The sequence below is a fragment of the Eretmochelys imbricata genome, chromosome 8 (assembly GCF_965152235.1).
Source record: "Eretmochelys imbricata isolate rEreImb1 chromosome 8, rEreImb1.hap1, whole genome shotgun sequence".
NCBI lineage: Eukaryota > Metazoa > Chordata > Testudines > Cheloniidae > Eretmochelys > Eretmochelys imbricata.
Window position 1 is genome coordinate 30,602,323 of NC_135579.1, and position 16,743 is coordinate 30,619,065.

General features: G+C 42.5%; 1 protein-coding gene across 5 annotated transcripts in view; it reads left to right on the forward strand.

Moving 5' to 3' along the window:
* SPDL1 (spindle apparatus coiled-coil protein 1) overlaps positions 1-16,266 on the forward strand; it is a 48,970-nt gene extending 32,704 nt beyond the window's left edge. For 3 of the 5 annotated variants that reach the window (XM_077824915.1, XM_077824916.1, XM_077824912.1), the window contains one exon: positions 203-750. In XM_077824915.1, the coding sequence (XP_077681041.1) occupies positions 203-750 (548 nt within the window). Of the gene's footprint in view, positions 1-202; positions 751-15,406 lie in introns of those variants that run through there. The other 2 variants (XM_077824917.1, XM_077824913.1) reach the window with 2 other exon arrangements.
* The last annotated feature ends 477 nt before the right edge of the window (positions 16,267-16,743 follow it).

Genomic DNA, 16,743 nt, shown 5'->3' on the forward strand with positions numbered 1-16,743 from the left:
TATGTTACTAAAAAGTCACTGTCTGATAGCTCCATCAGCATGGAGGCAGTTAAACATCTTGGGATGGTCTGTATTAAACAAATTGTCACCTAAATAGGTTCAATGCTATCTTGCTGGTTTCAGTAATTGTATGAACACGTACGTTTATTTCAATTACCAACATGTATGTTTGTATACAAACATAACTATCATTCTTCTCTAGAATTAATTAAAATCCCTAAAAGCATAAAAAGGAGGGAGAAGATTCCAGTGCACATGACTGCTGAACCTGTAGATAGCAAAAATGCTACAGTAGAGGAAACGACTCACTTTTCATCTCAAAATAAGGAAGAAAGAAAGATATGTTCCAAGAACTTGGAGCCAAGTGATGCCCTTCAAAGAAAATATGTACTTGTGCCAGCGCCAACGAACTTCACGCCTCTTCCAGCAACACAGCTAAAGGCTGAACCTGAGAAGGACAGGAAAAGAGTTAAAATCAAAGAAGATAACACCAAAGGTTCAAGTGAAAGAAATGGAAATAACTCTCTATCTCCAGTTGCCTCCAGGTCAGTGTCATCTTGTGTGTATGCTTATGGCAATCAGCGCAGACCTGCATCTGTTTTTTTTCGCTGCATGAACTATGCTATCCACTTCTTTATCTATTTTCTCAGTGTTGCATGCAGTGTAATTCCTCAGTTCCGGTTGCCTACACTCAACTTTTCAAAATCCTTTAAAAAGGCTAAAATGATTGCTAATGAAAGTGACTCTTAGAATCATGAACCTGGATCTTGGGAAAAACTGATATTTAAGATTTACTGTTGTTCAAAATATCAGTGTTTTGATTTGTATATCTTTAACTTAACCATGATAAATCAAACTTCATTTGCAGAGGCTTCAATATGAGGCTTCTTTTCGTGGTCTGTTTGAGGCTGCCATACAAAACTGACCTTGGCAGGGTTTAGGGATTGCATTCCAGGAGTCGTTTGAAAACTCAAGACTTAAAATAATACATAACCTAAAATTTGCACTTCACTAAAAAATGATTACCAGTAGCTTTCAAATGACTTTTTATTATTCAAGATCATGTTTTAATGGATTATGTAATAACTTTTTGTTTTGAAAACTAATATTTGTCAAAGTTACTAAAACTTTCACCGTTTTATTCAAAATTTAAGTAATAATTGATAGAGACCTAGCACTGTGTACAGAGGTCCAACGATTTTGTCTTTGTAAAAGGAATGCTACTTTCTGTTTTCTGTTCAAGTTAATATTCTCATGTGGGAGCATATGTGGGTACACAGAAATCATGTGAAAGCTAATATTACTCCTTTGAGCTCTAATGACAGGACAGAAAGTTTATGTAAGTAAAACTAGAGAGAGCCAGCATTTTCTGATATTTCAGGTCAGGCTCTGCACACAATAGAGTGTAGCTATGTTGAGAAGATTGCTGAGTGAAACCATTCTGGAAGGAGGGTGGAATAGAATGTTGAGTGGGGGAAAAAAGCTAAATTTCCTTTAAAAAGTGTTCATTTTCCATGAGGTGTCCAGCTGCCTTACTGCTTTTCTCTTTACCATGTTCTTGCCTCAGTCTTTCAACTTAGTATTGCATATAGCTCCTCGTGGGGCAAGCTAGTTTGCCAGAAAATAATTGCTGCAGGAATGTGAGCCACTCCCTTTAATGCTGACTCTGTCTCCTTTATAGTCCCCCTCAGAAACTTCCCTTTTTTCCCCTCCTCTCTTGTTTCTGAAATATTTTTTTCTTAGGCTTCTATTTAGCATTGTTCATGGTATAGCATAATGCTTTATATTGGAACCATATATACTACAATCAAACATAATACAGACTGTTTCCAAAGCATATGGAAATTAGATACAGAACTATGCTGAATGAATGTTAACGGTTGTGAGGTCAAAGTTAGGAAATGCTAGAAGTAAACATTCCTGTGCAACCTCTTTATTGCTTCCTTGTATGGATATAATTAGAGACAATTAAAATGGTGCGATCACAATATTTTTTTGCAAAACTCAAGTCTCATTCACTGCACTTCATAACTACCCTGTTTTATATTTACACTATTTAGAGAAGCTTTAAAATATAAATTCAGAGAAGATCTGATGAATAATAGGAGGATACACTGAGAAAGCACAATGGGTTGTAAGACTGCAACATCACTGGGTTGGAAGAACTTGCTGGTTCCATTTTAATTAGTAGGTTACATGGACTGGGGGTAGTAAGGCTTTGCATGATGAAGAGGCTGTAGCTTGGGAAGTGGGATTACTGGAGGTATTACATATATGCAGAAGCATGGAAAAGGGCTTGGGTGAGAAGAAAATCAAGGCAGCCTCAAGTCTGTCATGAGAAAAACAGAGGGGAATATGGCAAGACAAAATCAGATATTGGTCAGGGAAGAGAAGAGGGACTTAAATGCTAGAAGATGATGCTTAGTATTGGCATTAGTTACTAGAGTACCTTTTTAATGGGTGACAGTGGGCTTATTAACAAACTAAATTATGACAAGTGTCTGTTTCAACGCATGTGGAAAAGGTCGCAAAGGTTCAGTTAAGTGCACGTACAACTTGTAAGAAATATAAGGAACGCAAAGGTAATTATTGGATTCTCCTTCTGGCGTGTGTCGTATAATTCAGATATTGAATGTTTTGGTTTGGGGGGCACAATTTGTGAGCTTCCAATGTAGTTAGAGTAGAATCTCTCCCCTCCCAAACAGTCTTATGAGCTTATTGTCCAACTGATTTTAAGTAATTTAGTCACAAATACTGACTCCCACATCCCTTATCTAGGAGAAAGGTGAGGAGGAATGAGCAGGAATCTCAAAAATTGGGAAGGCCTGAGAGGGCCAAATTGGTTATAATGGTTTTTGGAGTTTCGGGCCTCCGTTGGGGCCATCTTGCCTTATCTAGAAGGGAAGGAAGCACTTAAAGCTGGATGTGAAAGAGGTGCCCAGGTATGACTAACTGATGAAGCAACATCAGCAGGCTTTGGAGAAAGTAACATTAATAGTTCATGGGTTAATGGAAGGCTGTTAAAATGTGTAGCATTTCTGAGAGTGAAAAGGTGGATTAGAGAAGTCAGCTGTGGGTTTGAAGGGAGGAGGAAGCCAAGGAGGAAACTGTGTCTGACAAATGGAGGGTTTGGGGAGTAAAGGAGGGTGGTGGGTGAATGAAGACTAAATAAAATCAAGCAAAATTTTTAATTTATGGGAATAATTTTTATTTCTCCTGCACCACTTTATGTTGGCCTAGATAGCACATAGATATAGAAAAGAAAAATCAAAACTCTAAGGGCTTTTGGTCTCTATAGAAATGTTGGTTTGTTCTCCTTGGTTTTCTTTTCCCAGGAAGAGGAAAGTATTCTGACTCAACTATTCTAATTTCATTTAACTCTTCCTTTTGGATTATCCTGATTGTGCCCCCTGCACTCCTAGTGCAGACTCATTAGAGAACAGCAAGGCTTTCATTCCTGTTTGGCAAAGTTCTATAAGCCTGTTTAGCTCCATTGAAGCCTGTTTAGATCATGATCCCCAGAGGGAAGAGCAACTGCTTTACTCAGTGTCCATTCTTTGAAATTTGTGATGTTCCATCTTGAAGTTTAAATTAACTCTTTTCCTGAAATATCTTTCTGTGTAGGAACCAGATTGCATGCTATTTGGCAATACACAGTCCTTCATTCTCTGATTAGTTATCACTCCTCAGCTCTCTTCCATAAACTTGTTGTTTGTTTCACGATATACTATAATGGAGATTGGCAGAAGAAATAATGTGAAGGAGAAAGGAAGTTTACTTAGCAATAACCAGAGTTGAGTTCACTTAATGTACCCAATAGATACTTGCTGTACCATCCTCCTTTTACTTCATTAGGGTGGAGAAGCACAGATGATGGTTAGGTAGAGAGGGTTTGTATATCTGACTTGACAGTTGCCCTTCTGTCAGTTGGCTTAATATATTTTGGTTTAGGTGAAAAGCTTAATTACCTGATAAGGTAGGTAGGGGTGTGTGTGTGTGTGTGTGTGTGTAAGTAATACCTCAGTCAGACAAAATGCAAGATGATGTTTGCTTCAAGGTAGAAATAGTCTTAACAGAACTCTTGATTTGGGTAATTGGTACAGTAACATATTGCAGCTTGAAACTTGCAGACATACGTGGTGATTTATTATTAGGGCTCTACCAAATTCACAGCCATGAAAAAGTGTCAAGGACCGTGAAATCTGGTCTTCCCCTACCATAAAGTCTGGTCTCTTTTTTGTGCTTTTACTCTGTGCAGATTTCACAGGGGAGACCAGTGTTTCTCAAATTGGGGGTCCTGACCCATAAGGGAGTTGCATGAGGGTCACAAGGTTATTTTAGGGGGGTCGCAGTATTGCCACCCTTACTTCTGTGCTACATTCAGATCTGGGCAACTGGAGAGCAGCAGCTGTTAGCCAGGCACCCAGCTCTGAAGTACCAGGCCATCCTTACTTCTGCACTGCTGCCTTCAGAGCTGGGCAACCAAGAGGGTGGCGGCTGCTGAGTGAGGGCCCAGCTCTGCAGGCAGCAGTGCAGAAGTAGGGGTAGCAATGCCATACCATGCCATGCTTACTTCTTCGCCGCTACTGGTGGCGGCTCTGCCTTCAGGGCTGGGCTCCTGGCCAGCAGCTGCTGCTCTCCAGCTGCCCGGCTCTGAAGCCAGCGCCACCAGCTGCAGCAGCACAGAAGTAAGAGTAGCAGTACTACAACCTCCCCTACAATAACCTTGTGACACCCTTCCCCGGCCCCCATTCTTTATGGCTCAGGACCCCTAAAATTACAACACTGTGAAATTTCAGATTTCAATAGCTAAAATCACAAAATTTACAATTTTTAAAATCCTATGACTGTGAAATTGATAGGGCCCTATTTATTATTTGTGAACGCAGTTATCCAATACTGGGCCTATCTTGTAAAAGTTTCTGGTAATGTTTCACCAGAATTTGTAATGTAAGCGTACTGGATTTTAATTGGCTTTCTGTGTGTTTTAGCCTTCAACCAATTTTTTGTCAGAAAACTCAGCCATTTTGTGTGTGTGTGTGTGTGTGTGTGTAAAAAAGCTTGGATTATGTGTGGAGTCAAACAAAAGCTCAGGCATAGGTTAACTGCTTATTTTTAATCAATTACTGTTCATCTGTTTGTTTACACTGTAGAAACCACTGGCTAAATATCATTATCAAGAGATAATGAGCAGAGTAGCACACTTTCAAATCTCTGTCAGAGGGGCTCTTTTCTTGTACACTTTAAACTGCCTAAGGGACTTACAGGTAGTGGTCCAGAGGGCATCAAGGGAAGGACAGGTGGGGGAGCCATCAAGCAGAGGGAGCACTAGCAAGAAGATACTTGGCAAACAAAGCTCCAAGTGCTACAGGAACATAATTGCTTTTTTAGAGGAAGCTCATCAATCTCGCTGGACAACAGACTCCTTACCAAACATGAAGTTTGCAAGATGGTTCTTAGAGTATATGTTGCTATGAGTGCATCCACCTCGGTACCATAGTACGTGCATACGCCTGTGCGCTCTTGATTGGAGACTGGAAAGTAGTGTTTATGGGCCTGTGCCTGCACAGAACAACATCTTGTGGTCCAAATAAGAAGATATCGGCAGGCACAAGCCAGCCACCACTCAGTTCCTGCTCAGCCGCCTACAGTTTGAGAGAAAGTCTTTGCTGTTAGCTGTTTCAGCTTCTTGCCTTTTTCACCTTTTGGAAGTCTTTATTCATTATTGTTTGTTTCCCAGTTATTTACTTAGTTCTTTTTTTGTGTGCTTCTGAAGAGGGATTTTTCCTCTCATACTTCTGGACCTTTGTGCCAGAGCATAATTTATGCCTAACACACCTGTGTTTAAGTCCTACCACAGGTCTTTCCCCTGCAGTGATGGACATTTAAAGTAGCCTGTGGTGTTTGAGGGACTCCCATATCCCCTCAAAATTCCAGGTCTGTCTGGGATGTAAGGGTAGGTCCAAAAAAGACGGGGAGGCTAGACTAAAAGTCCTCCTAATGGAATGTTCCCCAGATCCAGAGAGAATCCTCTCCTTCCCCGTTACATTGACCTAAAAATTGCAGGCTGCTTTTGTCACTGGTCCAGCTTTGTCTGTGACCATGGACCTGAAGACCTCATAGAAGAAGCAGCACATATCTCTAATCTTGGTGCTGCAGGTCAGCCCACAAATAACTGTGAACACTTGCCTTCAGCTCTTTGTCACGTCTGCCTCTAAGTTCATGACTCCCTACGTGAGATTACACCTCAGATGTCCCTAGACATGGTTAAGAACAGTATATACCCCAAACAGATACAACTGCTCCAGATCGGTCACAGTGCCTCTAAAATGTGTTGGATTACTTTACATGGAGGAAGAACCCACAAAGGGTCTGTGGGAATCCCATTCTCGCATCCTAAGCTACCAAATTTTCTCACAACAGACACCTGTCTGTTAGGATAGGGAGCTCAGTTGCAGGGAAATACAGTTCAGGGCAAATGATCTCTGCAAGAATTGACACTTGACATCAACAGTTCGATATGCTTGCCAAAACTTTCTCCACAACCTACAAGGCCACTTGGTCAGAGTAGTGCTTGACAACAGGGAAGTGATGTATTACATCGTCCACCAAGGCAGAGCAAGATCCCAGTCCTTATGTGCAGAGTTGCTATGATTCTAGAACTGGTGTATTTCTTGTCGAGTAGACTTATAAGTGGTCTATCTATCTGTCCTTCAGATTACGATCACTGACTCCCTGAGCAGACACTACTGGCAAGACCACAAATGACAGCTCAAAGATGGTCATTTGCAGCATCTGCCAGACCTGAGGTCTACCACAAATAGATCTCTTTGCCACCCTGAATGACTCCAAAAGTCACCTGTTTTGCTCTGGGGGAGATGCGCTGATAACTCCATAGCCTCATGCCCTGCTTTTATACTTAACTGCCGAGACAGTCCTCAAGACTGTTCTCAAACTATGCATGGAAAGAGAGAGCTATTCTCATAGCACCAGCCTGGCCAAGATAGATGTGGCACTTAAACCTCATCCATTTTTAGGAGGTGGCACCCTTATGACTTCCTACCACAAAGGACCTATTGACACAGAACTCGGGGTCCTTTATCCACTCCAGCCCTTTCTCTCTGATTCTCAATGCATGGCTCATGAATGACTCTTGACCATGGAATTGACCTGTTTGGAGGCAGTTCAGTCAGTTCTTTTGGCCAGTAGAAAACTTTGCACCTGCAAGAAGTGGAAAGGCTTTCATTCTTGGTACTGTTCCATTTTTCCAAGACTTAGAAGTTCTGCTTACCAAGATACTGGAATTAAATGTGAGAGGTCTGTCAATAAGCTCTATATCTCTATATTAGGCTTCTGCACAGCTTCCCACTCCTCTGTCTAGGGGTTCTTTGTTTTTGCCCACCTTGCCACAGCTAAATTTTTGAAAAGTCTATACAATTGTATCCTCCTATCTGTGACCCAGCCCCCAGTAGGACCACAACCTGGTTCTTAATGCTTTAAGGAGAGTCTTCTTCGAGCTGATTGACCGTGCTCTCCTCCACTTCTCCTTTTAAAACTTCACTTCTGGTCACCAGTACTTGAGCAAGAAGAATGGGAGAGCTGAGGGAACTTATGGCCAAACCACCATATACCACCTTTTATAAGGGCATGGCTGTATTAGGCCCCCATCCCCCCCAAAGATCTCATTAGCATATCACATTAACCAAGGGATTACCTTCCTGTATTCAAGCCAAAATCTGATACCTCAGAGAGGAATCGAGCCTTCGTTCACCGGATGTTAGACAGTCCCTTGTCTTCTATTTAGACAGGACTACATTTTAAGCTATTTGTATCTTCTTCTTCTTTGAGGAGTGTCCCTGTGGGTGCTCCACTTTGGGAGTCTTGATGCTTGTAATCAGAGATTTGTGGTACGAGTGCCCGGTTGGGCCGTGCACGTGCCATTGCCGTCTTGCGCTGCTCCGAGTGGGTACATAGCGGTGTGCAGCCCCAACCATCGCTCAGTTCCTTCTCTACCACCTTTGGCTTGAGTTGGAGCAATCAGCAGCGCCTTCTCTTTCTTGTAGATAAGATTAGCATTAGATAGTTTTATAGTTTTAGTGGTAGGATAAGTAATAGTTAGATATCCCTTACCTCATTTATTTTACCAAAAAAATTTTTCCCTTCTTTTCTCTGTATTTAGCCTCAGCAGGAAGATAGGTTTAGGCTCCCATACACTGTCTGTCCCTTACTGCATTTTGGAGACAGACTTATCTGGCATGCCTGGATCACTAGCTTTCAAACTGTCTGACTTGCAGACTTTCTATCCCGGTATCTGACGAACATGCACAGTGCATCCAGTGTCTTGGCAAAACCCAAATTTCTCAAAAGCATCCACATTGCTGAAACCTCACAGCCAGAACCAGGAAGGCAAGGGATCTCCAACTGAAATTGCTCATGATGGAGACCTCGGACCTTGAGTCTCAGACACCTCTGGGCCAACAGTCTCCATCAGCAGCATCTGACAGAGGACCTGCTCCTACCTTCCCTCACCAGGAGCATTTACCTAAAAAGGCCACAAAAAGAGGGCTCAGACTTCTACTCAGAGGGAATCTGCTAAGAAGCAGCGATCCCCACCTGCCAAGTCCATCTCGAACCAATTGCATCAAGTGCATCGGACTCAGAGACCCTGGGTCCTTCCGGCAGTTGGAGTTCTCATAGATCAAAGGACCCAAAGTGGGCAAGCTCTAACAGCGCCTCAGAGGGCACAACAAAGCCCTCCATGTCACCACTCACGGAACCTGTGGTGCCTGCACAGCTCAGCCTAAAACCTTCAGCACCGGTGCCTGTAATGCGTATGGCTGCACTGCCAGCAACGCTGACATCAACACTGATGCTGTTGGTACCGCACCAGTTCTTATGACATGCGGATCTGCGGGAATCCTCAACCCCTGAATTGCCGCTCCTCAGTACTGACAGCACTCCAGCCTGGTCGGTACCAAGTCCACTGACGACTTCACCTTGCTTAGCTCCGCCTCTTTAAAGCGACGAGGATGAGGAAGACAGAAAAGTGTTTACACGCCTCATCACTCCTCACACAAACTGGGGCCATCCCACCAATCAAATTACCCTTAAGCTGCATGCTCTTGGTCTGGGCACACATGGACTCTGCCTCCCAACATCGCAGACGTCCTATCCCATCAAGACCCACAGCTCCGCAGTCGTCACCACCATCTCTCCCACCACCTTCGGACACACATGAGAGAAGGGCAGAGGAAACAGAGGAATTCTCAGATCAGGAAGTCCTACCACTGGCTAACCTGTCATCTTTGTCACCTGATGAAACAATAATGCTCCTACCACAGGGACAACTTCAAGCTGTTCCAGGACCTTTTTAAGAGGGTAGCAGAATCCCTGGACATATCTCAGGAGGAGCTACCAGAGTCACAGTACAATCTGTTGGATATATTCCAGATATCCACTTCCAAGATTGTATTGCCAATCAATGATGCTATTATGTAGCTTGCCAAACTATCTGGCAGATGCCCAAAATAGCACCACCTTCTTGCAAAAGATCTGATAAGAAATACTATGTTCCATCCAAAGATGTTGAATTCATTTTTACACACCCCACACCAAATTCCTTGGTAGTGAAATCTGTTTATGTAAGGCAGAAACAGCACCAAGCCAGAACAACTCCTTACGACAAGAACTGAAAGAGGCTAGACCTCTTCGGTCGCAAAGCATATTCGTCTGGCATACAACAGTTCTGCATAGCGAACTATGCATCTTTACTACCCAAGTACACTCTCTGTCTTTTCAAAGATATCTGAACCTATTGACCATTTGCCAGATGAAAGAACAGTTCAAAGTCAACATTGCAGAAGGCCACCTCATCGCCAGGCCTCCCTGGACTCGGCAGACATGGCTGCACAATCCATAGCAACGTGTGTGGTCATGCGCCATGCATCTTGGTTACATCTTTCCAGCTTTCCAAGGGAATTCCATTCGACAGTGGAGGATCTGTCCTTTTAAGGCCCAAAGTTGTTTGCGACCAAAACAGATGAGTCCCTTCACACTCTCAAGGCTCAAGGGCAACCTTAAAATCTCTGGGCATCTATACAACTGCAAAAAAAAAAAAAGAAATAGGGCAGGTATTATACACAGAGATTCTGCTTAACGCTGTATTAGCAATGCCACAGGCAGTATGACTAACTGCATAGACAAAGATGTCAGCAAAACCAAGATCAACCCTCGACGTCTCAGCAGTCCACTCCAGACAGCAGTTTTCAAGGTGTGATCCAGGGCATGAGACCACCATGCTCTCTAACTCTGGAAACAGAAACGGTCTCCTATCAGTTCGGAGATTGCTTGTCACCATTTTACCAAGTGTGAAAACTGTCACAACAGACAGATGGGTTTTAGAAATTTATCCAAAAGGGTTACTCCATCTCCTTTACTTCTATTCCACCTACCTCTCCCCCCACCCACCTTCCCTATCCCTCTTCAGAAACTCATCTCACGAGCACCTGCTGCAACAGGAAATAAATCCCCTCATACAACTCGGTGTCGAGGAACCGTACCAATGCAACACAGGGTGGGAGAGGGGGGTGGTTGCGTTTATTTTCTAACACAGAAAAAAATCTGGTGGGTGGAGACCCATCCTGGATCTACAGAAACTCAACAAATTTGTAAGAACACAATGTTTCAAAATAGTGTCATTATCTACAATAATTCCAGTATTAGAGAAGGGAGATTGGCTCTCAACCTGCAGGACTCATATTACCATCAACCCGTCACACAGAAGATTCCTGAGGTTCACCCTAGGGAAACATTTCCAATACAAAGTACAACCCTTCGGCCTGTCCACCACTCCGAGGGTTTTCTCCAAAGTTCTAGCTGTCGTGGCGGCATACCTCCTCAGATACTGAGTAATGATATTTTCATATTTGGACGACTGCCTCATAAGGGCACCAACGCAGCAAGAAGTAATAAACGCCATGCACAGTACGATAACCCTTTTCACGAGCCTAGGATTACAAATAAACGCACAAAAGTCCACACTCATTCCTGTCCAGAATCTGGAATTTGTAGGAGCCTGTCTCGACTGTTTAACAGCAACACTACCTCAACAATGCTTCCTCACAGCAGTCAGTTTAATTTTGGTGGTGATGGACAACCCACAAACATCCGCCAGAATGTCTTTACAGCTCTTGGGGCATATGTCAGCAACGACATCTGTTGTCAAACACGCCAGACTTCACATGAGATGCCTGCAGGCCTGGCTTCGAACAATGGACATACTGCAGAGGCACTCTCTAAACAGACGCCACACTGGGTAAGAGACTCCCCAAAATGGTGAACATAACCAAAGAACGTCTGTACGGGAGATCCATCTGAAATCTATGCAATCACTTTCTACCTCTAAATACACAGCCATCAGGATCCTCACGGACAATATAGCATGCATGTTTTACATAAACCGCCAAGGGGGAGCACAGAGACAATACAACTTCGGAATTGATGCATCAGCAACCACATCAATATATCAGCATCCTACCATCCGGGATTTCAGAACACAACAGCGGATGCCCTAAGCAGAGTTCTCACAAACCCATGAATGGGAGATGGATCCTGGAATTCTATGTGCCATATTCAAACTATGGGGATTTCCCACCATAGAGCTCTTTGCAACAGCACAGAATACCACACACTATTGCTCCAGAGCAGGATTGGGACACCACTCCCTAGCTGATTCTCTCCTTATCTAATGGGATGCGCCGCTGATGTATGCATTCCCTCCGACCCCACTCCTAAACCGGGTCACTCACAAGACCAAGAAGGACAAATCCAGAGTCATTCTGATAGCTCCTACATGACCCAGACAAATGTGGTTTCCATATCTCCTTCAGATGGCAGTTTGACCCCACCTCAAACCCTTCCCCTAGTACCTCATCTTCTATCACAATATGCAGGACATGTCCGCCACTACACCTCACGGCCTGGTTACTCCATAGCTGACTGTGGTCGAGGAGGCCTGTTCAGATTAAGTAAAAGATATACTACTGAACAGTTGGAGAGCAAGTACAAGAAAGACCAATATCCATAAGTGGAAATGATTCAGCGTTTGGTGTCAAGATAAACAGATCTTACCAACATCTTCCCCTTTACCAAGGGTCCTGGACTACATATTATAATTAAAAAAATCAGGGCTTTCCACAAGCTTCATCAAGGTACATTTGGCAGCTATTTCCTCTTTCTGTGACAAAGTGGATGGAGCCATGATATTTGCCCACCCGATGACTAAATGCTTTCTTAAGGACATTGAAAGTGCCTATCCCACAATAAGGAACCCTTTGCCCATGTGGGACCTCAAACTGGTCCTACATGGGCTTATGGAAAAACTATTTTTGAGCCACTTGCCACATACTCACTCCTCCACTTATCCATGAAGGTGGCCTTACTTATCGTCATTTCATCTGCCAGAAGGCTGGGAGAACTGGGGCATTAATGGCACACATCCCGTACACAACTTTCTTTAGAGACAAAGTTGCCTTAAGACCACACCCCAAATTCCTACCCAACATCGCCTCCCCCTTTCTTCTGAATCAGCCTATCTACCTACCTGAGTTTTTTCCAAAACCACATGCAGATGGAAAGGAGGCATCACTCCCACACACTGGTCGTTCATCGAGCTCTAGCTTTCTACATTGAAAGAACAAAACCATTTAGAAAATCTCAAGACTATTCGTTGCTATATCTGCTTCTCCTATTGATCGTTCTATCTCGAAATAGATACTATCTAAGTAGATATCAGGATGCATCCACCTCTGTTATCAAAACTCTCATCTACCAGTTCCAATGAACTCTACCAGAGTACTTTGGACATCAGTAGCCATCGTCAATAATGTCCCTATTGTTAACATTTGCGGAGCAGCAACTTAGGCATCAGCCCATACATTCACAAAACACTATGCCTTAGAGCAACAGTCTGCTTTGGACACTTGCTTTGGACTCAAGGTGTTATCCGCCATGCATACTGCAACTCTGAAGCCACCCCTCCCCCCCTTAAGGGGCACTGCTCAACAGTCACCTAAAGTGGAGCACCCACAGGGACACTCCTCAAAGAAGAAAAGGTTACTCACCTTGTGCAATAACTGAAGTTCTTAAAGATGGCTATTCCTGTGGGTGCTGCCCAAGCCCTCCCTCCTCCCCTCTCCTTTGGAGTTTCATGCAGTTTCCCCTGGGTAGGGCAGGAACAGAGGGACAGTTGGCTGTGCACCACTATGTAACCACTCGGAGCAGCACAAGATGGCAATGGTGCATGCACGGCCCAATCCGGGCGCTGCAACCACAAATATCCGATTACAAGTGCAGGGCCTGAAGATACCTAAAGTAGAGCACCCGCAGGGACAACCATCTCAGAAAACCTCAATTACTGCACAAGGTGAGTAATCTTCTCTTTACAGAAAGAATGAAGGGCCAATCTGTTTCTCTGCAGTAGCTGTCAAAATGATTTTCAGGTTGTATTTTGACCTGTTAGGAAATAACTGGGATGTAGTCCCCCATATGACAGTACATTCCACTTGAGCTCAGTCCATGTCTACTAAAAGATGTTCCCATAGCAGAACTGCAACTTGTTCTTCTCTTCAGACCTTTGCCAAGCCTGATGCCACCTTACCTGCTTCCAGAGAGGACCCTGCCTTTGGTGATGCAGTTCTCTGAACAGTTCTTGACTTACCTTCCCAGTACCCACCACCTCTTTGAATTACTTCTTGGGAGTCTCCTATGGGGGAGTGCCCATAGAGACATGTACTCTAAGAAGGAGAGGTTACTTACCTTACAGTAGCTTGTCCTTGTGGAAGCTCCACCTCCCTCCCTCCTTCTCCTCTGCTGTGGAGTCTCTGGCTTTGTTGCTGTGAAGGAACTGAGTGGTGGTGGGCTTGCCCCTGCTTATTATCCCCTTGTTTGCATCACAAAGTGTTCAGTGCAGGTGTGGCCTGCAAGCACTACTTTGCATTCTCCTTTCAAGAGCGCGTGGGCACTCGCATCCTATGGGGGGACGAAAACCATCTAAAAGAATTCAAATTGCTGTAAGGTAAGAAACTTCTCCTTTCTTAACTTGTAAAGATTACATAGGGAGTCTAGCTCTTGGCCTGCAGTTTTGAGGCTTATTGAAGTGAGAAATGAGTGCTTTCAGGGACTTCTGTGCAACATACCACAACTGGTGAGAATTTTATGCCATTATATTTGGTGTAAAAACTAAGTGGGATGTTTTGCAGATAGATGGGGTCAGGTGAGGACTCTAGAAGTCAGGTTCATGTTCCAACAAAGCTTTTCAAGTCCCCAGAATTAGATTTCCTTACCCAGATGTGTGGATCTTATGCTGTTCCTCTCTTTCTATGGCAGATGATCTCTGACAACTGCAGCACTTGTTTGCATGGAAAAATAATAGGAAAACCATTTGCATTGAAAATGGTTATATAGCAGCAGTAAATAAGGGGCCAGCGCCATATGATGGGCAAGACCTATTAGAAAATAACTGAATAATTCCTTATATATGTTGGAAATAGATTACAAGGAGTATGACTCAACATGACATGTCTGATGTACTGAAAGTTGACAGACTTGTAAAAATCACTTATAATCATTAGCTTAATTAGTTAATATTATGCAATTTGAAAACTTGTGTAGTTGTAGCTTGAAGTCTGAGAACCTGTGTCTTAACGGAGGTCTTACACCACAGTGTGGAAGCCAACATTCCCCCTCCCCCCCACACACCTGTTTAGACTACAGGCAGATTAAAATCATAGCTTTGGCAAATTATGATAACCTTTGAGCCCAAGTAAGTCAATAAAAACTGATTGAGCTTCTAAGGTGTTCATGACCATCAGGACAGAGGCTACTGTAGCAGAGAGCCTGGATGGAAATTGTTTGCACTGAATTTGGCCCTATATTTTTGTCTGTTACAATACAAAAGTTGAATTATGACTTTGCCACTTCATGGTCATATGTAATGTGTTAATCAGGAACTGATAGGTAGCTTTCTTCTGGAACTTGTGCTTTTGTATGTGACTTCTGTTCATCTTTTGTTCCACGCATGGGATGATATTGTTTCAAGGAGGATAACAACTAATTACCATCTTTGATCATCAGTTTCAAACTGGTTCAGTAGATCAAACAAATTGGAAACCAAAAGCTCTTTAAAGTGGTGAAGTAAAGAAGGGGAGCATTGCTATGTGAATTCAAAACAGTTTTGATGTTTTTATATTTTCAAATCTTGTAGTAAAAATACTAGCTGACTCTACTTTCTCTTGTGGATAGAGCAATTGGTATTCCATTTTGGTGCTTGATCTAAGTTAAAATGAGACCCGCAGCCTTGATTTTTCTTTAATAAAATATGTATTTAGAATGGATGCTTTGCCTGTAGGTTAACAGCTGGATCCAGACTTGAAACTGTGGAAAATGAAGACCTGCGTGAAAAAACAATCAAGCCTGAGAAGAAAACACGAAAGAAAACATACAATACATTGTATGTGTCTTCTAAGCCAACTCCTGAAATACAATGTCCTCAGCAATAAAACTCAGTTTTTCCAGAGCAAATCTGGAAACTTAGTCTTGCCTTAAAGATTCTGTTGTGCAGCAATGAATACGTAGTGTACCATTTAAAGTTCAGAATGACTAGAGTTGACTATGGACGTACTGTGAAGCTATATAATAAATACAGATATAAACTGAGTAGGACTGCATGTTTATCTAGTGAATAAAATATTGTGACACTGGACTGATGGAAGGGAAGATAGAGAGAGAACAATAAATACCAATGTGGTTAAATATCCTAAAGGTTGTTTTATTTGTTTTAAATAGGCATCTTTCAAAGCTACATTTTCCCGAATGTGTAGCAATTTCTGATTTTCAGTGCTCCCTGTATACTTAAATCCCATATTTAACACCTTCTTTAAAAGTTATATGAAGGTTCTGTGCATTTGAAATGCTAGGAAGTATCTTGTAAATGTACCAGCAGTTAAAATAAATCTTGCTTTACTCCTTTCTAAGGTGCCGATAAACATTGCATTGTATGACAAAGTGCTTAGTTTTCTAAATGTAAAATTCTAAAAAAAAAAAAAATTCAGGAAATCTTTTTGTAATATTCTGTGTGTAAAAACTGTTACTGCTCTTAATGTAATTACTTTATTAATTTTGTTTGTAGAATACAAAACATGTAAGCTTTCTGTAACAATAAATAGCTTATTGCAACTTGCACACTGTACTTCGAATAAATATGCAGCTAATGTGCAGGTTAATTCTAATGGATGTTTGTTCCCAATTAAGACTTCTAAACTACTTAATTAAATTTGAAATATGATAATTGCTACAGTTGCTCTGGTTTCCCTTAGCGGCTAATTCAGCCCTTTCAAGTGCTTGCCAATAGACTTCGTAGCTAAGTTTTCTGAAAGTCTTAGTTGGAAAATTTATTCCAGTAGTTTTTACCCAGTGATAACCTGGTTGAGTAAGTCTTTATGCACTTGTGCCCTGATCTCTTCCCACCACTCCACCCCCCAAGGCATTAATCCCCTAAAACTTCCATTGAAAACTCTGTGCACCAAACAGGAAATGTAAACACTCCCAAATGTGGGTGGCTGAAGATAGGCTCCTAAATGTATTCAGCACTTAAACCAAAGTGGATCCAAGTTTTTGTTAGTTGCAGGTAATCAACTCTTTAGAAAACTGAGGTGACTAAAATCAAAGTTAAATTTATTACAAAGC